Genomic DNA, 25,258 nt, shown 5'->3' with positions numbered 1-25,258 from the left:
GTACAACTAAAAAACTTTTCCTGAGAAATCTGCTTTCAAGAACTCTCTCTGCATTTCTCAGCTGATGTCATCTTGCCTGATTTTGATGGATTAGAGCATCTGTCAGGAAAGCAGGCTAAGGCTGCATACGTAAATTCTCAAAAGCATGGTGGCTGGGTGGGGGGTGAAAGTGGTTCTAGGAATTCTGTTTCAGTGTCTATGCTATAGATATACTCATCAGGTAGATCTACATCATCTTCTCCTTTCCTTAGACATTCATGAAGCCAAGGTTTTTCAAGGGAACGCTGTCCTAAGATGTGAGGCTCTCTGAGGTGGTAAAGGCCTATGTTCCTACTGTATGAGAGGCATTACTGCAATCCAAGTATTCTCCCAAAGAAGGCATTCTGGATCAAAGTGTTTTTGGTTAATATGCAGTTGTTGGGTTTTTTAGTCAGCTAGTCTTACTAATGAAATTGGTCACAGAACAAAAGTTACTTATGTTTTAAAAAAAGACTGCATGAAAGCTCTTTTGAACTACAACATGGTTAGAAGGAACAAAAAAAGCATGTGGTATGGAGCATCCTTCTTAGCAAAGTAGGAGCACATTGAAGCAGGCACACTGTAATGGTACTTGCTGGCCAAAAGGCCTCTAGCATCAGAGCATAAGAAGTATTCGCCACCACAGGAGAATGAACATCTCACCAACAATTACAAAACCAGGCTGAACTCATAATGGAGCACTACTGTGAGTATCTTCTGCTCTACTTGCGTATCAGTAAGACAGGGAAAAACGTTCATGTCATACTACATTGACAAATACGTTTACAGCAAGGAACAAAAATTCCAAGTCAGATCCTCCCTTGTTTTCTTCCATGACTGTGTAGTTTAGTTCCATCCACAACAAAGCCCACACTTTCAAGCCTACTTCAAAGCCTCACTTCTTGCCCTCAGCTACTCAGTCCATGTAACAACCCTCTTCTCCCTCCAGAAGTTCTTGCATTCCCTCTCCAAAATAGCTGGCCTCCCCCTTCCAGCCCCAAACCCTGGACATAGTGCTAAATGTTTGTACATAGTTGCCATATATAGGACAACCTTTGGTGTTGTTTTTTGGTTGTTTTTTTTTTTTTAAATTAAAAAAAAAAAAAAAGACACCAGGGAAGGAAGACAATGCAGTAAAGAATAAAACAGACAAAAGACCAGATGGAATTTTTCTGCTACTTCTCACAAACCATCCTCTCCCCATCAGCTAGAGAATAGCTGAGTTTGTAAGAAGTAATGATCTAACTTAACGTCCAACTCAATGAAGAACTGCTATGTCATATGAAATTATCTTCAGCGAACAGTACAGTCAGACTCCACTTACTGAATTAAATCTCAAAACAGCATTCAGAATATCAATTTGCAAAATACTCAACGTTTATTATGTCAAGGGAGAATGTGATAAGCTTGAGTGACTTCATATACCCTAAAAGAAGCTGCAAGGACTCCTAGGTTATCAATATGGAGTTGAAACATCCCTAACTTCACTAAAATTTTAAGGGAAAGGGAAACATATAAATGAAAGTATTCTTTACCTGTATACTCTGTTGAACTGATGATGATCCTATTACTTTTTCTTGTGGCTGTGCGGTTCCTAGAGATTGCTGTATGATTTTTCCTCCAGAGTCCTGTCCTGTAAAAAATATGTTAAAAAGACTGTAATCCTAAGCAAGAAGAGAAGAATTTCATGTACCTATCCTGATCATTTTACTTGAGTTTTTAGCTTTTAGGAGAAAAATACACGTTTCATATGCTTAAAAGCATTAGTGCAACTACCCTATGGAGAGACTGGCTCATAAAAATGAGAACAGGACTGACATTTTGTGCTGCGAACTATGAAAATCCTCAGATACAAATCATCTCCTATCATAGTACTGCAATGTAAGAAGAAATTCAAGTACCATAAGTATAGCGTCCCAACAATTTACTGAAAATCATGCAGTACATTTTATCAAGCTTTTCAATTCTAACCCTCCCTTCAAGAATACAAATCCAATTTTTCTAGAGATCCTGAAACTATTTAGACAGCGGGCATCATAATTTTTTTTTTTTTCTAGATTTTCTAGATGGACAGACTTCTTCCAATTGCCTTGCTCAGGAATTCAAATACCATCTTATCAGCCATGCTACATTTACAACCAACAAAAATAAGATCCGCCCCCCCCCCCAAAAAAACCCATACTGTGCTGACTGCAGAGAACTGCCTGGACAGCTTGCACATAACAATACACAAGGGAAAAAAAAAGGCAGGTAGATTATGGGACCTTATTCAAAAGGGTTACTTATGTACAAAGAGAACATGAAAGTTACTGCATTTTTCTGGTTTTGAATATATTGGTTTTGTTCTTTCAGTAGCATGGTGCTGCTTGAAAAGCCCAGTATTCTGCCATGAACAATCCATTAACTATTCTAACGGAAAGTAACATATTAAAAAACAAATTGAGTGATGACAGCCTGCACGTAACCTTGTAATCGCTATTTTTCTTTCCTCTGTATCTGAAGCAGTCATCACAACAGAGGGTCTAGAAGTTTCATAGAATTTTTAGCAGATGTCCATATTTTGAAAATTACTTATTTCTATTTTCCTAAGCTGAAAAAAAAAAAAAAAGGAAAATGAAAGACGGTACAATTTTGGATTTTATAGAGGGGAGAAATAATTGCTTATTGTGGAGATTCAACTTTTCACTCTACAAAGTGAAGTGTCATGGTTGGGAAAAATAAAAGCACACATTCAATACCGAAAAATTTAGTTTGCATTCTTCTAAAAATAAAATTTTGATAACCTTTAGGACCCTATCAGCATGAGCCATCAATGCAAGTCTGACATATCAAAGAAAAATCAATTTCTGTTGCTGGAGAAAATTAAGAAAATGATTTTAAAAAGACCTTAGTTGACCTGATAGTGTGTTGCTCAGAAGACTTGTTAGTTGAGGCTGTCTCAAATTATCCTGTGTCTTCGATGCAGAAACTGGTGATGTCTGGTTCATAGCTTTTTTCTGTGCCACATACATTAAAAAAAAATAAAAAAACACAGTCAAATATTTACTGAAAGCTTTAACAAACAGCAAAAAAAGCAAAAAAAGGCAACTAAAATTCAGCTCTACGCATCATTTTTCAACCTCAAATTCATAAGTGGTGAAATTTCAGACATCTCAATTCAAGAAGTTAAATAATTTTATAAAGTAAATCAGAGAGGAATACAAATTACACTAGTAGTACAAATATACACCAGTTACAGTCCAGAAGAACCGTGATTTACCACTACAAGCTCAGCTTTTCAGAGTCTCAAAACTGCAAGGGGACTAAATAAGCTGTCTCCACAACAAAAAAATACAGGGGATCAAACTGCCCAGTGTTTAGTGACTAAATGATAGATGGTTTACAATACAGTACAATACTTAAAATGCAAGTACAAACAAACGAAAAAGATTCTAGCAAACAGCAAAATTTGTCCTCTGTAGTTTCCATTTTCAGCTCTGAAATTTCAGCACATAACCAAAATGATCTTTTACAGCAATAAGAAGTATTATGTTTTTATAACTGCTGAAACTCACTGACCCAGCACACATCCTACAAATAGGAAGATGTGGACACATGAAGAGACAGTCAGGCAGGCCTCAAATTACTCATCTGCCAACAAAATGTTACAACCTGTACTAGCAGTTTTGGCAAAGACTAATAATGTGGTTCTACAATATGTTCGCCCTTATTTTCTAAATACACATTATTTTCTAAGACACATTATTTCATTGCCCATTTTGGTCTTGGTTAAAAAAAAAAAAATCCATTAGACCTTTGGGAAAAGAGAAAGATCTAAGATAATTAGTGCCAATGCATTCTGAGATTATCAGTATTTTATAATGATCAAGGAAGAAAAAAAAAAGGCAAAAAAAGTACAGAAGCAGAATAATAGCTTGTTGCTAATTGTGTGACAAGTCACTGAGTTAAATATTGGCAGATTTTGGAAGTTCACTTATGAAAACCGGCAAACTTGAGCTGAATATATACTGCAGCTGCATCAACAGAACAAAAAAAGACCAGTTCTCACCTTAAAAGTAAATTCAGGAATTTTTTTAAATTATTACTAAGTAGGCCTCTTCTTAGAAAAAGTATTTTTTAAATGTTACACTTACAAACTGCTTTAAAATGTATTTTCTCTTAAGGATTCTCAGAAACACCTCTTGCCTTGTCTTTGCTTCAAATTTGAAAACTAACTGCTCCAGACACACAAAACTACAGTGGACAAAATGCCAAAAAGGTTAAGCTTTAACAGATTAATTTTGTATGGTAAATAGAAAAGAGAAACCCAAGAAACCTTTTCATCTCTAATTTGAATAGGTCAAACCTTGAAAACACATGCATAGTTTTCAGTGAGGTCGAAAGACTTATAAGTGCTAAGAATGTACCCGAGCCTTTACAGCTAGCTCTATGGTTAAGATTTTCAGGAGAGCTCATAGTTGTGTAATCTTACAATGTCCGTTCCCTTAAATGGGAGCAGAAATAGATCAGTGCTAAGCAGTTTTGAAAATATTACTATAAATCACCAACAAAATCGTCTGAATTAATGAAAGTGACAGACTCATTCACTCGGTGATAGACTTTAGAAAATACCGAGTGAAATGATGTCTCTGGTTTACAGTAATTTTCAGCAGTTCCACAGTATTTGTAACAATACAAACTAGCAAAATTAGTGTTCGCTGTATTAACACCAACTTTAATACGTTGCTAACCAGATTTTAACATAGCTTATAAGCATTTCTTTGGCTACATTCTCAAGCAGCTTTCATACCTGACCAAAGGCGAACTGTTGCTGTGTTACTCCAACTGACGTGTGACTGAAGGTGCTGACAGATTTGGAAGAGGATGCTGGAAGACGATGCGATGCACTGATGGGAACTTGAGTTCTGTTCTGTGTCAGCTGATCTCCAGTAAAGTTTCCTCCCGATGCGACAGACTGAACTGATGGTCCCAAGCTAGGATGTACTGAACCAGAAGAACTTGCAACAGCAAATCGATTAGAAGCTGACATGTTTGAGACTGTAGACTGCCCAGGTGACATCGTAGTAAAATTCGATCTACCTTGAGAAACATTAGCTTGACTGGGTGACAAATGTAACACCGTTGGTGATGCCTGCTGCAGTGGCACCTGTCCACCAACAATTTGTGAAGTTCCATGATTTACTATGACTTGGTTTCCAGGAGCTGTGAATGTCTGGCCCGAAACAAGCTGAACAGCTGTGTTCTGATTATTCAGCATCTGTCCTGAATACGACTGGTTGGCTCTTAGCATGTTTGTAGAGTTCCTGTTGAGCATTACATGCTCAGCAGACACTTGGCTAGGAACCAGCTGGGAAGGCTGAGTCTGAAGAAGTTGTCCATTTATGGCCTGGACGTGATGAACTGAATTAGAATTAACAGACAAACTTGTAGGTATGAGAAACTGGTTTTGAGGTGCATGAGGCTGTCCCATAGGAGAATGGATCACAATACTACCTCCAGCATTGCTAACTGTCTGAGGTGTAACTGATTTTCTTGTATTCTGCTGATTAACAATATTAACAGACATATGAGGACCAACTACTGAACTCTGAGGTGAGTTTGCAGAAGCAAACGGAATCCCTTGCTGTACGTGATGTTGCTGCATTCCCAAGTTATTCACATTGTAAGCAGTCTGCTGACCCATCTGGATAGGCTTTGGTTGGATATTAACGGGAACTTTGTTAGAGTTTGGTGCCAAACCCCTTTGAATGATGATATTATGGACAGGCAATGACGTCTGAAAATTTGTGCTGTTAAATGGAACGGTTACTGGTTGTGCTACTGGACTTGAATTTGAGTTACCAAACAGCGAGTTACCGTTTGGAGTTTGTCTATGAACCAAGAGGCCACTACTCATGTTTGCAGGTGTTTGTTGACCATTGCCTTTCAGTATTATCTGCGATCCATCAAGGTTATTAATGGTCATCATGGAAGGTTGATTACTAAATGAACCAATTAGCTGTATCTGCCCAGAACCACTGATCTGGCTGCTGTTAGACAAATGCTGGCTGGGAACACTAATTCCGACATGTTGCATAAAGCCATGTTGCACACCGACTGTATTGCTTGCAAAAGATGCTCCAACAGGTTGCTGTACCACTTGAGTAACTCCTATAGGTTGCAACGTCTGACCTGAGTAATTAGAAACATTAGAAGCCTGAGTAAAGGATGCTGATGAAGAAGGATGAAGCTGAGCTTGTGCAAACTGTTGGCTAGAACCTACACTGGCATCCAAATATGCCTCTTCTGCCAAAGTCTGTTCAGTAATATTGGCCTCCTGCAAGGACTTCTGAAGAATATCAAAAGGCTGATCCTCAGTAAGATCAGGTAAAGGAGAAGATACAAGTTCATCTTCAAGAAACTGAAGGCTACTGGACAGCTGCAGTCCATCACTAGGCCCCTCTCCAAGCTGACCGCTTACACCTTTTACAGCCGACTTAGGATCAGTGTTCTGAAATGCAAAACAAGAAATAAATCATTTTCACAAATTCCAAGCTCTACCTTGTTTCCCCATTAAGCTTTTTTTCATGCAAACAAACTTTCTTTACAAAATTGTATTCTTTGCATAGTATGTATATAAGGTGACACTCATCCCATACAGTGGGCCAGCATTAACATGTGCGTCACTCACATCCCACTCATGCCCTCATAACGGACTGCTGGAGACACTACTCTCCTTTCACTTCTCAAATCTCCCAATTCCACAGCACTCAGCTCTGCAGCTGCACTGTTTCAAGAGGATGTGACATGCTCTTGAAGTACCATTTTCCCTTCCTCAAGCTGAGCACTGTATGGACAAAAGGATAAAAGAACGGAGGAGCGAAAAGACCTCCACTGTAACTCAATTTGGGGCAAGGTTTCAGTAGCAACAGTAGTGGCAGAGAAAAGGCAGGAGAAAGCTGCTCCTTCACTGACTTCCTCTATCAAATGAGACCCATCTCCAAAATCCTACCAATATTTCTATAGTGACACAGTGCAAACTAGTGACCATTTCATAAAGTTAACGAATTACACTAATTCTTTGTTAGGAAAAATTTTAGAAACAAAGCAGTAAGGAAAAAAGCTACAGATTTTGTGGTTTATACTAGTAAAAAGATTACAGAGAACTATAAACATTGAAACGACAGCAAATATTAAGTGGCACCTTGAACGAAAAAAATCCGTCACATCTACATCCATAAATAATGTGACAAGGAAAATCAGAACCTACTTTACTCCGGCCTACTGTCAGTAAAATTTTCCTAAAACAAAACTATGTCCAGAAACTCTAGACGACACAAGCTATCAGGTTTCTACAGGTGGAATGACGAATTTAAATGCATAATAACACTTGCAATAGTTTTAAGTTAGACAGAGCACACCTTTCTAAATTGCCAAATCACATCTCAACTATTCAAAGACAACATCCCATTTCTTTTTAGGTCAGGATAAATGCAAAATGGGGGTGTGAAATTATCAGCCACCTTCATACTCTGAGCCTTCACTCCTTGAAGGTCATAGACGCTTCTTTTCACCTCGTATAAACAGTGTGAAGATGCTGCAAGCCGTAATTATCACATGCAATGATGTCCCCACCCTAACTTCAGTTTCTCAAGCATATTTATTCAGAATTTTACCCCAATCTGTTTCTTAATCAGCCTGTGTAGTTTATGAAACTTCCATCATGTTTTAAAATATTAAGAGATTGTTCTTAAAATTCAGTAAAATATTTTCAAAACACCATTATAAAATTACAATAAACTTTTTTACATCTAATGTTAACAGAAGGAATTAAAGTAGTACTTAAACGCCTTGATGCCTGCATCTCATGAACACCTAAAATTACAGATCAGGTTCTCAACTGTACCTAGCAACCATCAGGCAGAGCAAAAAGGAATCACTAACTAGGGTGTTATTAGGACTTACAACTGTCAGGTTCTTGTGCAGAATTCCCTATTGCATCTGTAACTTGTCTCCAGTGACAATGACCAATCTGAAATCTTTCATGACTGTGTAGCTTAGAGGGCTCCAGTTAATGCTATTCCGGTTAGCACTAACAATACAACTACTACTACTACTAATAATAATAGCAATAGTAATAATAAATAATATCACATGCAATCAGTATTAATAGCTTGAAACTCTCCCACTGGAATGAAGAATCCCAAGTTTCATTCCCTGCTCTCAGGACTGTTTAACATCCAAAAACAATTTTATGTGCTTAAACTGGAACCAGGGACCTTTCAAATTAACATCTGCATCAGTGCTGCCCAGATTCAGAACAGCCATGCAGAATACCATATTAATTTCAACAAGAAATCAGTGCCTCTGCAACTTCTTGAATCTGCTTACCAACAAGAGTCTTATTCTCGCTGGCTCCATGAACATTCTGCTCTCTTAAGCTATTCTTCTATACTATAATAGGAAGGTGGAAGCAGTCACCAAGTACAACCCAGGTAGTAACACAATGGCTGAAGAACCCTCTCATGAGGGTTATAACAGAGACTGATGACCACCCAAGGAAACCAACCTGGAATCAGCAGGGGTGGTATGCAATCATTCAACTCGGGGCGGGGGAGGGCAGGGCGGGAAGGGCGGAAGAGTGGCCACTGCTTTCTCATCCTTCAGTCAGCGGGAACTTAATCTTGTTTCTGTTAGGTGTTGGCTGAGCATGCTTACCAGCTGAGGCGCTGAACCCTTGACACTAAATTTGTAAACTCTGCCACTGAAAGGCATGAGACGGGCATCAAGAGAGTCAATCCTACTTCATGGTAGCAATTCTGGACACATACAAATGTATGTTCTGGATACAGAACTTTCATTATCTGCAAAAATTTTAATGACTGAAAACTCAGAAGCCTTTTTATTTTCAGGTATCTTACATTATGAGCAGGGACTGTGAAACCATCTATTTCTATTAATCTTTCAGATACTCCTTATTCCTTCACAATGCGCTGTAAGAATCTATCTTTGCAATCAAGTTGTTCTTTACTTAGGTCAGCAGAGGGCTCTCATGCGAGGGAGGGAAGAGAAGATGGCATTGGTATTCATTATGAAGATAGAAAAGGATGAGAACAGAGCACGAGAGGAACAAGTGCTGGAGAATGAAAATGCAGTAAGCCATTCTAGGAACACACACTAGAAATCCCTGCTCCTCTGATCACCTACCTTCTAGATTACCTACCCCCCCAAACTCATACCCCAGAAAGCTCTTTTGGCTTTCACCAAGTATTTTTGTTTCTCCCAACTGCTACTCCCTATGCAACAATCCCGCCTTGCCCAGAATCTCCCACTCCCTCTCAAAATGACTCCAAAAACTCACTTTCTGAAAATACACCCCTGACTCCTGCCCACCTACTCATGCTTGTCAGAATAATCTCTACAAAGAACAACTAGGAAGTCTAGGCTATGACGAATACATGTCATACGTCACCCTTTTCCCCCCATAACCTCATTTTTCTTAGGATGAGTCCTCAAAACCCACGTCTGCCATGCTGCATAGAGGAAGCTGCTGTCTGATAATGGCTAGCCTGGTACCAAGTTGAAACCACTGTTCCTGATGAGCTGAAAATTAGGCACACCCTATTACTGTTGGTACCCCGCTTCCCCACCATTATCTCAACCAGCTTATCTGGAGAAAGAACTGTCACTCAACGTATGTTTCTTCTACAATATTTAAGAATGATATTGAAAGGGTGTTGTGGTTTAACCCCAGCCAGCAACTAAGCACCACACAGTTGCTTGCTCACTCCCCCCTCCCCAGTGGGACGGGGGAGAGAATCGGAAGAGTGAGAAAAATCATCGGTTGAGGTAAGAACAGTTTAATAATTGAAATAAAGTAAATCAGTAGTAGTAGTACTACTAATAATAATAATATACAAAGCAAGTGATACATGATGCAATTGCTCACCACTCACCAACCAATGCCCAGCCCCTCCCCAGGCAGTGGACCCCACCCTGGCCGACTCCCCCCAGTTTATATACCGAGCATGACATCATACGGTATGGAATAGCCCTTTGGCCAGTCTGGGTCAGCTGTCCTGGCTGTGCCCCCTCCCAGCTTCTTGTGCACCTGGCAGAGCATGGGAAGCTGAAAAGTCCTGGACTAGTGTAAGCACTACTTAGCGACAACTAAAACATCAGTGTGCTATCTACGTTATTCTCATAGTAGATCCAAAACACAGCACTATACCAGCTACTGTGAAGAAAATCTCTATCCCAGCCGAAAAAAGGGAATGACAGGGCAAACACTCCACATCACACTACTGTGGCTACAGAAAAGTCACTAGTTCTCTACACACAGATAAACAGTTTTCAGGATTTATTTATGTCAATTATTTAACAGTCTCTACACACCTACAACCATATCCACATATCCGTTAGGAACACAGGACAAACAGACAGAGTCAAAACAACAGTACAACAGAAAGAGGAATTACCAAGGAAACCCTACTCTATGTGTTCAAATAACTGAATTGTGGGATGAAGAATTCATGCTTTTTAAAAAACACACCAATGAAATCAAAGAAACGTGGGTCAGAAGGGATCTCTGGAAGTCACCTAGTCCAACCTTCTACTCAAACCAGGACTACTGCCAGCACTAGAGCAGATCAGCCTTGGCTTTATCTGCAAGGATGGGGATTCCACAACCTCACTGGGTAAAACTTGATCCAGGGCTGCAATACACTCCTGGCGAAGAAAGAATACTGAAGACTACTTGCAACACTGAATGAATTTAAAGTGACTTCCCTAGCACTGAAGTTACAGGAAGGAAACATTCAAGCTAGCTGTTCAGTCCAAAGAACAAAAAAACCCCATTCATTAATTTAAAAAAATTGCTAGCTCAGTTTCTACTTAGAAATAAGAAACAAAACCATCCTAACATACACAGGAAATGTACGAATGACTAACTTTCAAGGTCTACATTTGAGCACTACTACACCTACAATCACTAAAATTACAAGTCCAGTTTACTGGAGGGAGTTACACCAGAGAATATTTTCACTGCTCAGCAAGCTGTTTTACATATTTATGAAACACGGCCCAACAGTGCAGTATCTTTTGATTCATTCCCCACTGAAAACCCAATGAAATACTTAAAATATTAACAGTATGAAGTGGTTCTATGTTAGCATTCAGAATTTTCAAATGAAAAGGGTCAAAACCCACATCTACTTCATTCATTTTTATAAAAGCCAAGTAAAGCCACAACAGGAGCACACAACCTCAATACAAATATAATTTATCTCCTGATCACTTACATTGGAGTTGGCGAAAATTGAATTTGAGTTGGCTACAGAATATTCTGCATTAGTCAAGTCTTCATTGCTCTGGTAAAAGACAAAAAACATGTTTAGAAATAATACACTCAATGAAGCTTACGTATGTCTAATACACAGGAATGCTACTTACAGATTTACTACTAGGTCCATGTAGAAAATAATTCAGCGCCTGTGGGTCCCTTAAGGGAGGAAAAAAAAAAGTTACCACTTTTTAGGAAGCTCTTTCTGCTAATGAGGCTAATTTAACTAAGCTAGATACTGTATTCATATAAATCAGGTTTATAGTAAAAACACATTTCTTTCACTGACTCCAATGCAAAGCTGAAAGTTTACACCATCTGAAGATCTGTGTTTCTGTATCAGCATAATTTTCAGATGTTGATCGTATTTGCTGTCATTGTACCAAGACATTTCAAGCAATAAACTATGTTAATCACAAAACTTTAGTTGCACTCTACTTTACTTCTCTTTGTGAGGGTATTACTCATATCCTCTTAAAACATACAGTATTTTACGACAGCATATAGTACAAAACCTAAGGAAAATGCTACCACCAAATAACATGAGAACTACAACAGGTACCATCTCTTCTACAGAGATGAACTACAATGCCTGTTGAGCTACTAAGTCAACAGGGTATTTACAAACCTCAATCTTTAACATGTTTTCTGCCACCCTTAACATAAGTTAACAAAAACTTATGCTTGCCAGAGTAACAGTCCCTTCACCTGGAGAAAAAAGCAGCACCTTTTCCAAGTAAAATCAACCATAGAAATAACTGATTAAATATTATGAAATACAACTTCAGTATATTTCATTAACTTAGCACTATCACTGAATAAAACTTGTATCAAAAATGTGGTCTGATAGAATGAGTGTTGGAAAGTCAAAGAAATCAAAAATACACTACTCTAACTGCACATACAGACCAACTAAAAAACACTGAAAGGTTGCATTACATGGGTTTATTTTAATACAACAATTATACAGCATTTCCCAACATGTCCATTAGCATGAAGAGTAAAATGACATGGAGTTTTTTGATTTTAAAACATCTTTATTGATTAACAAGTAATAATAAAACATTTTTGAGAAGCTGGAGATTCTAATGTAAAAAAAAAATAATTCAAAACATCTCTCTTCTCTCTTGATCATCCTAGAAAAGAAAGAGGAACAGGTTAAAGATCTTTCAGGCTTACAACTAGTCTTCGAAAAGCACAAATACACCTCTATTCCTCTTTTTTTTAATTTAAAAAACAGATTGCATTCATATGTGTCGTGGTTTAACCCCAGCCAGCAACTAAGCACCACGCACCAGCCTCCGGGAAAACAGAACGATACAATGGACTGTTAAAGACTACACTGAGAGCAATGGGCGGTGGAACACTTAAAACATTGGGATACACATTTAGCAAAGGCCACCTGGTTAGTCAACACCAGGGGATCTGCCAATCGAGCTGGCCCTGCCCAGTCAAAACTTTTACGTACTGTGGAAGGGGATAAAGTCCCTGTAGTGCACATAAAAAATATGATGGGGAAGACAGTCTGGGTTACTCCCGCCTTAGGCAAAGGTAAACGCATTCGTGGGATTGCTTTTGCTCAAGGACCTGGGTGCACTTGGTGGGTGATGCAGGAGGATGGGGAAGTCCGATGTGTACCTCAAGCAGATTTGATTTTGGGTGAAAATAGCCAATGAACTGGATTATATAATCTTTGTTGCTATGTAATACTGTATGTCATTATTTCTGTGATTGCTATATGACACATCAACAGTATACAGCAAGAATCACCCAAACTAATGAAGCAAAGTGCAGAGATGATCGAACTAGAACTGGCTTCAGCATGCTACAATCCAACACCACGCACTACCTCTCCTGCCCAGAAAAGACCGTTATGACAGATGAATCCCAAAGTCATAAACTAAATGAACGCAACAAATGTTCTAGAGAGATAGCATGGGGAATGATACTCGTGTATTGTATCAAAGGAAAGGAAGGGGGTGGTCGTTAATGAGGATATGTTGGATAATGTGGGACCTGGGCATGACGTAAATGTTATGGAATAAGGGGTGGATACTGTCCTGGTTTCAGCTGGGATAGAGTTAATTTTCTTCTTGGTAGCCGGTATGGGGCTGTGTTTTGGGTTTAGGGTGAGAACAACGTCGACGATACCCTGATGTTTTGTTCTTGCTAAGTAGTTGCTAAGTGGCGCTCAAGCTGGTCAAGGACTTTTCAGCTGCCCATGCTCTGCCGGGTGCACAAGAAGCTGGGAGGGGGCACAGCCAGGACAGCTGACCCAGGCTGGCCAAGGAGCTATTCCATACCATGTGACGTCATGCTCAGTATATAAACTGGGGGAGTTAGCCGGGGGAGGGGCAACGATCGCTGCTTGGGGGACGGGCTGGGCATCGGTCGGCAGGTGGTGAGCCATTGTAGAGTATATTGCTTGCTTTGTATTACTATTGTACTATTATTACTTGCTGTTATTATTATTATTATTACTACTACTACTGTTCTATTTTTATTTTACTTTAGTTATTAAACTGTTCTTATCTCAACCCACAAGCTTTCCCCTTTTGCTCTTCCAATCCTCTCCCCCATCCCACCGGTGGGGGAGTGAGCGAGCGGCTGCGTGGTGCTTAGTTGCTGTCTGGGGTTAAACCACGACAATATGTTTACAAAAGACATGTTAAACAGACAGTACTTGGCAGGGACTTTATGGTACAGTTATACTTACAACACAGACGTGGTTACATATATTTTCAAATGAAAATGTCATTTTCATAGTAGATTACACTAAATTTCAAGAATTAAGGAGAACAGAACTCATGATCTCATATAGGGCTCTATCATGCTTATGAGTTTTATTGATAAATAACCAAGCCATTTAATACTAATTACATTCACTGGTTTTAAATCATGAAAAATGCAATTAAAAATGAAGAACACTTCATCATCTTAAATATTGTCTTTAGTAAGGAAGGAATTTTAGAAGGCACTTACCGAAATCAAAGATCAGATGGAAAAAAAAAATGCTGTTTTCCATTCTTCTAGATGCTGAAGACAATAATTGCTGCCAGCAGCAAGAACACCACTGTAATTTTTCACACAAACACTCATCTGTATAGAGAGCACTTCATTTTCTGGACCACCTGTGAACTTGTACCAGGACCCTCATGATTCATGCTCATGACAGAGCACTTAATTGTCCCACGCAGTCAATTATCATCTTTATGTTTCAAGCAGGATGTGTTTTCATATGGCTACAATCAGTAATCTTGCACAGTATACTTCACGGAACCTAACTGTGAGCCATTACTGGCAATGCTTTCGCTATAGCATCCACAGAGTAACCCCCAAAGTTCAGCAGCCACTGTGGTGATACTTTGTTTTTTCTGAAGTTAAAGCTCTCATTGGTTTTGCTGGAAGCTTTGAGTGCGTGAGAAAGGTAGAAGGCGTGTTTATTTACTACATTTAAGACAGTAAAAAACTCTTGCATGAAGCAGAGACGATCTTTTAGTAGCTGCTATGAGACTGATACCATACTAATTTGTGGCAGAGTTTGAACAAAGTATCGTATATGAAATGTTCAATTTTCTTCTTAGGTTTTAAAAGCATTAGAGCATATTATCTGTTCTTGACTACTGACGTATTAGCCAAAGGAAGGTAACTCGTCACATATACAATCCACAAAAGTCTTGCTCATGCTTCAACTATCCTAATTATTTTTTGAGATTCCCATATGGAATTATGAACCTCCAAATAAATCTGTTATGGAAATAATGCCAAAAAAACAAAACCAAAACCAAAACAAAAAAAAACACATTTAAAATCCCCAATTTTATTAAAATCAACTATATTTGAGCAAAATGCTTATAAATTCTTGTCTGTTGTGAATACTTAATGGTACTGTGTAGCAATTCTATTTTTCTAACATTTTTATGCAAATGCATGTTATTAGTAGAAATTAAGTATTTATAATTAAGGAAAGAATAACTTCACTTTTCCCTTTAAAATACAACCATAGTGTTAAAAAAGGATCTAGTTCTTCTACTCAAAAAATTGAGATCTTTATTTTTTTAAATCAAAAAAATAGTTCTTTGCAATGAAGTTTGTAACAACATCCCTAGTAACGTGCTTCAGCACTGACCTGGTATTACCACTAGCTGAGAAGAGAACCCAAACTCCGTGCACACTCATTCCTCCGCCTCTCTTGAGAACGCCAGCAAGTAGACTGTCAGCTAGCATACACGGGATTGAAGGCTTTGTGATACACACATCTCCACATGGAGGAACTGAAGCATAGCTACTCATTTCATTTGCAAGTCACCTCGTCTTGAGACAATACTGACATAGAATCACCTTCTAGAAGACGATTTTGCAAAATTATTTTCCCAACTTTTCTGAAAGAACTGCTTAAGGAAAACTTACCCAATAAGATCAAGGAGACAGGATTCATCATCGTCATCATCCATGACAACTAGAACAAAAAGGGAGAGGACGGATATTTGACAGGTGTCAGACAAAAGATTGCTTTCAACAATAAAACCAATTTAGAATATCTCAGTATTTTTTAATAAACAATTTATGAAATTGACAGATGGCTACTATTGACAAAGTTCTTAAATAAACCTGCACCTTCTACAGAGGTCCATTGATTTATCTCAAAATCAAATTCAGTCACATGTAATGATATAGAAAATCCCATGCAATTTTTTACTATTTAGGGTTATTTTTTTAGAATTCTAAATTGAAGAAAGACAAATAATTAACCAAACTGATTAAACAGAATTTCTATGACTTAAAAAAAGGTAGTTAAAAAAAAAAAAAAATCAACACTGAATGCAATCTCAAGACTCCAATTAAAATGCTTCTACAGGAATTTACTCCCAGCTAATCCCAGCAAGGGAATAACCAAACACTACAGAACTTACAAAGACTGTTACAAATTAGTGGCTAAAATACCCACCAGCCAAAAAGGTAAACAAATTTAAGTCAGTATCATGACGGTGCTGTTACAGGCTAGAACCAAAACCACAGCCAAGACATTACAAAGCATTAAAAAGAATGCTATTTTCTAGCAGATCTTTCTTAGCTAGTGACAATGTGGCCACTTCCAGCTTCCCCTCAACAACACTCACAAATAAACAAATTTGTGATTAATAGTACAGAGTTCTGACAGTCCTTTTAACAGCGGGTGGAGAATTCATTTGCATTAGCCATACTGAATGTAAGCATCCATTCATTGGGTGCAGAGCATTTTTAGCCTCACAATATCACGACCACCAACTCCCTTACGCACTGCCTACTCGGTCGGGCGCTGCCTGTACCAAACACATTCCATCACTCTTTCCTCCGATCACTCTTCCTTCGAAGCTTCTCTTTGCATATCCTGGTTCTCCTGTTCACCATAATTCTCAGAATGTCATCTGAGACTATACCTTCTCCCTTTTCCCCGTCAGTAACTTCCAGGACCACTTTATCCTCCTTTATTCTCTCTGTAAAGATCCCTTCTAATCCACCAGTTCAATTATCAACTGATGCTAGCATTTCCTAAACCTCTTGGTGCCCTGGCTTCCATTCAGTTATCCAATCTCATCTTCACAGTACCTTCAAATCACATCAAATTGATCACTGTGCATTCTGTGCTTGTTTTTTTCTCAGCTTCCCTTAAAAAGTCTGCTATTATACTTATCACTCAGATTTATTAATATAGTTTCTCAAATTTATTAATATAGTTTTGGCTTTAATTCATTTTGCTCTCTCTCTTACTTCTTGCCAAATAGAAACTTACTGTCCCTGACCAGATCCACATGAATCATTCTTCCGGCTCTCCCTCATACAGATCTCCATAATGATTAAGACGACGAAGGGACTGGAAGCGTCTGTTACACAAGAGGCTGAGAGCACCAGGACTGTCTGGGGAACAGAGGGCTATGGGAGAATCTTATCCATGTGTACAACGACCTGGTGGGAGGGTGTAAAGAAGACTGAGCCAAACTCTTCTCAGTGGTATCCAGTGAATGAACAAGACGCAAGGGGCACAAATTGAAAAAAACAAACAAAAAAGATTTAAACGTAAGAAAAAAAATATTTTTTTTTTTTTGATCTCTCAGGGTAGTCAAATACTGGCACAGGTTTTCCAGCAAGGTTGTGGAGTCTTCATCCTTGGAGATACCCAGAACGCAGCTGGACCACAGCCCTGAGCAGCCTTCTCTGGCAGAGCCTGCTGTGAGCAGGACAGTGGATGGAGTGATCTCCAGCCATCCCTTCCCACTGCAGCTGTCCTGTGATTCTGTAACCTCTTTCCTGACATCCTTCTATACTCCACCGATCCTGAAACTGGTTTATACTTTAGACTAGCAGAGGGCACTCTATCCTCTATACTGCATAGCCTCATTCAGATTTTTTCTTCAATCTCCTGTGCTTTAGCTTACAGAGAGGGTGAAGCAGAAGCAGAGCATACATCACCATAAGGATCCCTCAGCATCACCTCTCTGGGAAAACAGAAAAACAAAGCACGGCTATGGAGAACTACCTCAAATGTCGACAAAAATCAGCATTCATGAGGTGATTATGCATCCTAAGAAAAATAATTTCTCTCATGATTCAGTATTACATCTGCTCACTGTTGCGTACAGCCACCAGCACGAGCACTGATCTGGCAAATTAATGCTAAGCAAGTAACATGACATTTTATGATGTCACAAAATTGAAATGTAAATGTGCATTAGTAAGAACCAATTAATAAGTAATTTGCATTAAGTGATTAGCATTCTGCTTTAACTGCACTGTTAGTACTACTTACAGAAAGCGGTTACTTCCTCTAACAGCTAAACAGCACATCCATCTCTCAAGAGCAAGGTTTCAAAGACTCCTAGCTAACCAAAAGTAAAAATCAGCTCCATCGAAAGTCAACAGGATCTTTGCTTTCACACTGCACGTCTACTTTTGAAAATCCCATCCCATACTGCATTGTTATTTAAATAAAATAAAAGAAAATGTCTTTGCTTTATCAAACCAAATATTCACTATGGCTATACTACAAAAAGGGTTCAACGTTATGGAAAGTGACCACATAGAACTTTGTTCAATCAGTACTCCTGTGGGTATTAAAACTACTAACACAAATTAGACAAATTTGGTAAGTTCACTAAACTCTTGAAAACCTGCACGTAACTATCAGAAGGAAAATAAATTGCATGAAAACACCAATGAGAGAAAATCTTAATGGCAATACATATTCTTCACTATTCAGCCCTTTAGCTGAACATGCAGTTGGCTTTATTAGAAAGAATAATTTTTTGTTTACCCTCATTTCACAAATATGATACAAGAAACACCTACCCAACATGCTGTAAACTCCTACCAGTTTACAACAGACAATAAAACCCAAAGAAAACAGCCACATTTTTGATAAACACCAAGAATCTCAACCAGTCCCCTCCAGAAATGCATCTTCCTAACAAGCTTTAACAACGTTCTTGTCATCCTAGCGGAATTCTATACACACATGAGAAAGAAATATTATGTCACCTTTTCTTTTTTAAATTTTGGTTTACCAAAGAGTTAATTTGTATAAAACCATTACCAAGTTTTTATACAGCTGATGAATGTACCTTCACAAAGTCACGAACACACCTATCATGCACAGCTCTTGCTGTGTTCAGAAGTTGTTCTGATCAGCCTTCACAGGCTAAGGGGCTGCGTGCTCCTGCACCTTGAAAACTGCAAATAAAGCACAGACAGATCGCTCCCATCTCAATATCCCCCCACGATGGCTACGTAACACTACACTAACATGATGCTGCATGGCAGTGCTTTTGTGAAATACCAGAGGACGAACACGCAATTTAAACAGCACACGTAGGGGTACGTGGTCTGTGAAAGAAAAATCAAGACTGCAACCAAGCCACAATCCTACCTATTCAGACTAAATTCTGTTCCTATTCCACCACACGTACCCAAGATCTACATAACCACATAACTGCAGGCTTAAATCTTTTTAACTGATGCAGGTTTTCAGTGAGGATTAGTGTCCTGTTAACTTCAGGACAGCAACAGAGGAGGTGCACAATCAGACCGAGTCTTGGCACACCCAAAAGCAACTGCTCGTTCAGTCTATTTAGAAAAGAGGGCAACTTCAGCAACACATGACCTTGACAGAGATGATCATTTAAACGTTAAAAAATGCAAGCCTATCCTGTGAAATTCTCCTAACATGTTTTCTACAGTACAAATGGTAGAAAAGTTTGCTGCTATTGTTGCCGACTTTTCAGTTTTTCTATACATAAGTTATGCAAATTCTGTCCTCCTCAGTGCTTGTTAGCATATAGCGGGCCAAATCAATGATTGATGGATGAAATGGGTATAAACCGTATTAAGCCAAGACAGTTTGAAAATAAAACTCGACATAGTGAGTGGAATTAGAGGATTAGAGTTATGCAGCCTAGACCAGTGGTCTCCAAAGTAGGGTGTGTGCACCGGACAATCCACTGGGGTGTAAAAAGAATATATTAGAACTTTAGTAGTACATGCATGTAATTTGTAAATAAATATACATATATTGCAGGTGCATGCTCAAAAAACTTTTACCAACAGGGGTGTGCAATCAAAAACATTTGGAGACCACTGGCCTAGGCTCTTGAAGAGTGACTCACTTCTGTTGACGGAGGCTTCAGCCGGTGGACAAAGGGTGTGGGCACAGGCTCCAGGTGAGGCTCGTCTGGGCCACCAGGGCCCATCAGTGCACCCAGGGTCTGACAAGAGCCCACACTAGAGACAGCTGGGGGAGAATACACATTGGGAAGATTTATACAACCTGCTGGAAAGCTGTTACAATGTAGCCTAACAAATAGCTAATTATCATCAACACTGTTCTACAGTGTCTTAAAAAAACAAACAAACAAACAAACAGCCACACACATACAAAAAAAATCAGTTTATCGTAAGTAGGCCAAACTCAGCCCTGCTGGTGCATCCAACTAATTTACAAAGGGCAATCCTTACTAATTAGTCACAACCCAGCACAGATACTCCCTGTAACTTATTAGCAAAGCCTCTACTGTTTAATTTCATACCGATGCTACTGCACTGGTGAACCCAGCATATACTTCAACTTGGGTCACAGGTACTTGTGGCAGCAGCACTGCCCATCCCTTTTGAGAAATAATCAGAGTGCCCTTTATCGCACGCTCCCAGACAGACTGTAAGAAAAGGTGAAAGTAATAAAACCGACAAGGAAATCCCAGTCACACAGGCCGACCCTCTGGGGGACTGCTACAACTCAGCCTTAAAGGCCCTGCCTTCCTTTCAACACTCTCACCTACTACAGAGCGCAGGCCAACAAAAGAGGAAGAGAGCGGTCCTGCGCCCTCGCATCCACCTTCCCCGAGTCCGCTCAAGGCTTTGAACAGTCGCCTGGAACAGAAAATTGATCTGACAAAATACATTGATCTGCTTCAACTTGGGTTTAGCTTCTTGATTTGGTTCTGGCTTGCTATGGGGCTACAAGGGCGCTAGTGCCAGCACACAAGAGGGAAGAGGAATGAGGGAGCTGGGTAGTTAAGTACAAGGGAAGGCAGCAGTGCTTCAGTCAGCTTAAAGCAATTGTTGGACTGTGGCCATACACGTACAGTTAATACAGCCACCACTCTCACGTTAGCTGCAATGCAGGCAAGCAGGTCAACAAAAGCGATTATTCCCCTTTACTCAGCACTTGTGAGCTCCCATCTGAAATACTGTGTCCAGTTTTGCCACACACCCTCCCCCCACCACCAAAAAAAAGGAAATACAGAAAAACTTGAACGAGTCCAGCAGAGTGCCCATAAAGTCCTGCAGGCACGTGACACGAAAAGTCTGAGGGAACTACGTTTCTTCAGCCTGGACAACAGAAGGCTAACCGGGGCGCTACCTGCAGTCTGCCACTAGCTAAAAGCGGTACTAAGACGAGCAGATCCAGCCTCTTCTCATCAGTGTGCAGCAAGACACGAAGCAACAGCCAAAACACGCAACACAGAAAATCCCAACCAGATAAACTTCGCAAATTTTCAAAACTCAAATGGCCCTGACCAACCTGTCCTACCTTTAAAGCTAGTTCTGCTTACAGCAGACCAGATAACCTCCAGCAGTCCTTACCAGCCTAAATTTTTAGTCACCATGCTACACAACCCACGGTACCATGCAACACATGCAGGGTCTACAACCTGCAGAGTCATTAAAACTGGATTTGTACAGAAACAGTCCAACTATTCATAAATGCTTCAGATACTGTACATGATTTTCATAACTTAAAAAATGGGAGGATTCGAAACCACTGCAAATACTGGATTTTAAATTCACTCAAATTATATTCAAGCGTGTCACAAAAGAATTATTTTCCTTTCTCAAAGTCATTTGTAATTTCATACAACCTTAATACATAACTTCAGATACAAAGCGGTAAAACACTATTTTCACATTTCGTAAAAAGCCTAAGAGAATGGCTAGTTTAGAAAAGCAACATTTAGAGCAGTAATTCCCAACAGTGTGATACAATCAACATCAAAACTTGGTAAGCCACAAGTAAATAAATTTATCTGCAAAACTGTTGTAAAAATCTACAGCCTCGTAACTTCCGTACAACTACATGGGATCAATTCCTGACTGGCAGCATGCTGGCCCATGACTTCTGAGAGTGAACACTGACCTTTGGAAATCAATGCTTCAACGCAAGGAAATGACTGCTGCAGTTACAGCTTTACAGTGGGAGATAATCGAACTTGCATACAGTAACATATGCAGTACCTGAAGCAACTACTGTTTGAGTTACGAGATAGGCCCCTAATCCTCACAAGTTCGTTAAGACTTTGTACACATCCAGTCAGCAGGAACTCTGATGACACCTCCGTCATGCTTTATAATGGATCCGAGCCATCAAATCTTCTGTGCCGGTCTGTTGCTCTACACCATGCTCCAGAATTTTACTCTACAATCCCAACATTCATAGTAATTTCACTATGGAATACCTGAAGAAATAAATTGGCACTATAACAATAATCATCAGAACAACAAAAATAGAAGAAATTGAAGTTAGTAACAGTGACTGTAATAGTCACTGTAGAGAACGGTACTGCAGTGAACTGAGTGTGCTACACCAAATTTACGACATTTCTATCCCTCATATCCTTTCTGAATACAGATGTAAGATAACTATTAACCCAGTACAAGCATCCAGCCCTTGTTAATTACATCAAAGGATCACAGCAGTGTTAAGTGATTCCACACCGACTGCAGAGGAAAAACGCCCAGAGTTTAAGTCCTTAGTCTTTCCCCCACACTAATTTCCATCACGACTCCCATTCAACTTTCACAGTGCTGATATTTTGCTCAGTGTGCTTCTGAACTGGGGGGGGGAGATGCCATTTTACCACATATTAGGTAACGCCTATCATTTAAGCAGTATGCACTTCAGGTTGCTAAGACGCTGTAACTACTGCCTTACACACACCGCCCGTTATCTCTCAGGTCCCTAACAGTCTTGCATTCATTGAAGGGAACTTACCTACGCAGGAACAAAACCTCATTTGCATTCTCTGCAACACAGGAGTGTACGAAAGGAGTATAAACTCAAACCCCTTCTACCATATATTTTATTCTTACATTTCAAGTCCATGCTACTTCTGAACAATCTAATATCTTGCAAACTGGACTATTTCAGATTCTTGTAACTAACCAAGCATGTGTTTTATGATCGACTTAAGAGCTGCTCACCACATCAAGCCCTTTATTTTCAAGAAACTGATTTTTACCCAGATGGAATACAAGGGTATTATTAAGAGGTATTTCCACTTTCCCCCCCCATTACTGTAAAAAATGATGTGCAGCAGAATAATGACACAGTATTCAGTGGAAAAGAGGTAAATACTGAAAAACTTGATTGCAAATTAAAATCTCACTCTCAGTTTTACTCAGGCAAAAATACAGAAAGCATCATTATCAAAAAGTTGTCATTTCAGGACAACAGGAGTATGAAAGCAAAATTAATTTTAAAAATGTACGTTGTAAAACACAGGGATTTAACTACTCACTTGTAAACCACGCTGTGCTTATATTCTACAATATGCAATGATTTCTTAGAAATATTTTCTTTTTCAGAATAATCAAAAAAAGCAGCTACTACACTGTTGCAAAATCTACCTGGAATTGTGCTCTGAAAAAGAGCTAACAGAATAAGAAATTTGGGATTCTAACCTAGTAACACAGTGCAATACGCAAGTGTGAACTTTGTATCTATATGAAAATGTGTTTTCATTCCAAGATCCTAATCTGAGTAGTAGTTTTAAGATGAACTTACAGTGTTTGAAATTAGCTATGGAACTGAATTTAATCATCCATACTTCAAAGACATCTGTATGCAACAGAGTACGAGAAGAAATTTCTCCTTTTAAATATTCAGAAGAACGATGCAAAACCTCTCTATGAAAAACTACTCCAAAAACAGGGACTATTCAGGAGTCAGATAAATAGCAATAAGAAAACACAAAAGTGCTACCTCTTGTGAATTGCTAGGCGTGACATTATGCATCTTCATGGTTTCTAAGATCTGGCAGGAGACGAACACCTAGGAGGGCAGGCAGGGTCTTTACACAATTGTGAAGTACCAGCTCCACATACAGAAGGGCGAATAAAAACCACACCTTAAAGCACAGACAACCTACAATAGGTTATTTATCCAACTCTTAAATTTTATTTCCCTTTAGTATATCATTAAAAAAAAGATTCTCAATTTGAGTTTGGCAAATGTGGTAACTTACGAGGCTTCCAAAAACTAGTGATATTTTAATATATTAAGAAAAAAATGGAAACGTGCAGTTCAATTGTTAACAGCATGTATCATAGTAAAGGTTAATCCAGCTACAGGCGAGCACACCAAGTACATGTGTGAACCCCAGTGCAGCTGTCTAAAATCTGGTTTCCCTCAGACACACATGTTCAGCATGGAATTTCTAATTTATTCAATACAATTTTTTCCTACTGCATCCAGAGCTGCTCTTGACAAGACTTTCATCTGGAAACAGATTTTTTTTTAAACCACATAGAGAAAATCCAGAGTAACTCGCAGCCTGGAGGTCGGGATGCTTACGCACCCCATGGGATTCCCCAGGTTGAACACTCAGCTCAGCCCATTTCCCCAGCAGCGACTATCTGCTACAGCCTATTTTGGGCTCTGCCTTCTAAGCTGCTCCACCACATACACAATTCTTCAGGAATCTCAACACTCATAAAACGTTTTGAAAGGCCCTGGTTTCATCCCAAAAGAGGAGAAGAAGGAGGTGTAACCTCAACACTTCCTTAGGAAAGAAATGTTTGCCTGCCCCAAGGAAGTTAGATGCTCTTAAGTATTTCTAGAAACTACTGTATGCAATAATGCAGGCTATTAGCATACATTATTTGCATAATACAATACTTCAAGAAATGTCGAGTCAGTTCTTCAGATCTTTTCACCTTGCTTCTACTAGAGAATACCTCATTCCGTGCATATAATTTTTAAAGATTCTGAAAAAACACTTATGCAGTTCCAGAATGTAACTTCCTTATGAACTGATTGTTTCCCAATTAATTTATAAACCAATGCCCAATTAATACCTTTTCATTGCCACCCAAGTCCATACTAGTTTAAAAAGAAAGAAAAAAAAAATGGTTACCTTGCCACAGGCATGGCTCACACAAGCTAGTATCAGCTAACAACTGTCAACAATTAAAGCCGAACAGAGATTTATACTCCTTTCAGTTACCATGTTTGGGAAATCAACTGAAATTTGAATACGATGAACTGACAGATGTGTAACTAATTCAGCAGTGCAGTCCATATCAATGCCCACAAAACCAGACTGAAAATCCTCCACACTGCCCATCTTATCCTTGCTGAAGCCAATAGGGATTCTGCCACCTATTTCAGTG

The 25,258-nt window shown here is 39.2% G+C and overlaps 1 protein-coding gene across 7 annotated transcripts in view; it reads right to left on the bottom strand.

Annotated features, from left to right (window-relative positions):
• The window catches only part of BICRAL (BICRA like chromatin remodeling complex associated protein), a 48,472-nt gene that overhangs the window by 7,270 nt on the left and 15,944 nt on the right, over positions 1–25,258 (bottom strand). For 5 of the 7 annotated variants that reach the window (XM_087777453.1, XM_087777454.1, XM_009472990.2 and 2 more), the window contains 6 exons: positions 15,749–15,797; positions 11,449–11,497; positions 11,298–11,366; positions 4,808–6,508; positions 2,915–3,014; positions 1,554–1,651 (listed from right to left, as the gene is read on the bottom strand). In XM_087777453.1, the coding sequence (XP_087633579.1) occupies positions 1,554–1,651; positions 2,915–3,014; positions 4,808–6,508; positions 11,298–11,366; positions 11,449–11,497; positions 15,749–15,797 (2,066 nt within the window). Of the gene's footprint in view, positions 1–1,553; positions 1,652–2,914; positions 3,015–4,807; positions 6,509–11,297; positions 11,367–11,448; positions 11,498–15,748; positions 15,798–18,936; positions 18,957–19,977; positions 20,103–25,258 lie in introns of those variants that run through there. The other 2 variants (XM_087777456.1, XM_087777457.1) reach the window with 2 other exon arrangements.

This window comes from Nipponia nippon, unplaced genomic scaffold, assembly GCF_047370975.1.
Source record: "Nipponia nippon isolate SJK-2023a ecotype South Korea unplaced genomic scaffold, ASM4737097v1 scaffold_4, whole genome shotgun sequence".
Classification (NCBI taxonomy): domain Eukaryota; kingdom Metazoa; phylum Chordata; class Aves; order Pelecaniformes; family Threskiornithidae; genus Nipponia; species Nipponia nippon.
Note: the sequence above shows the minus strand (reverse complement) of the source record. Positions and strands in the feature narration are given on the sequence as shown.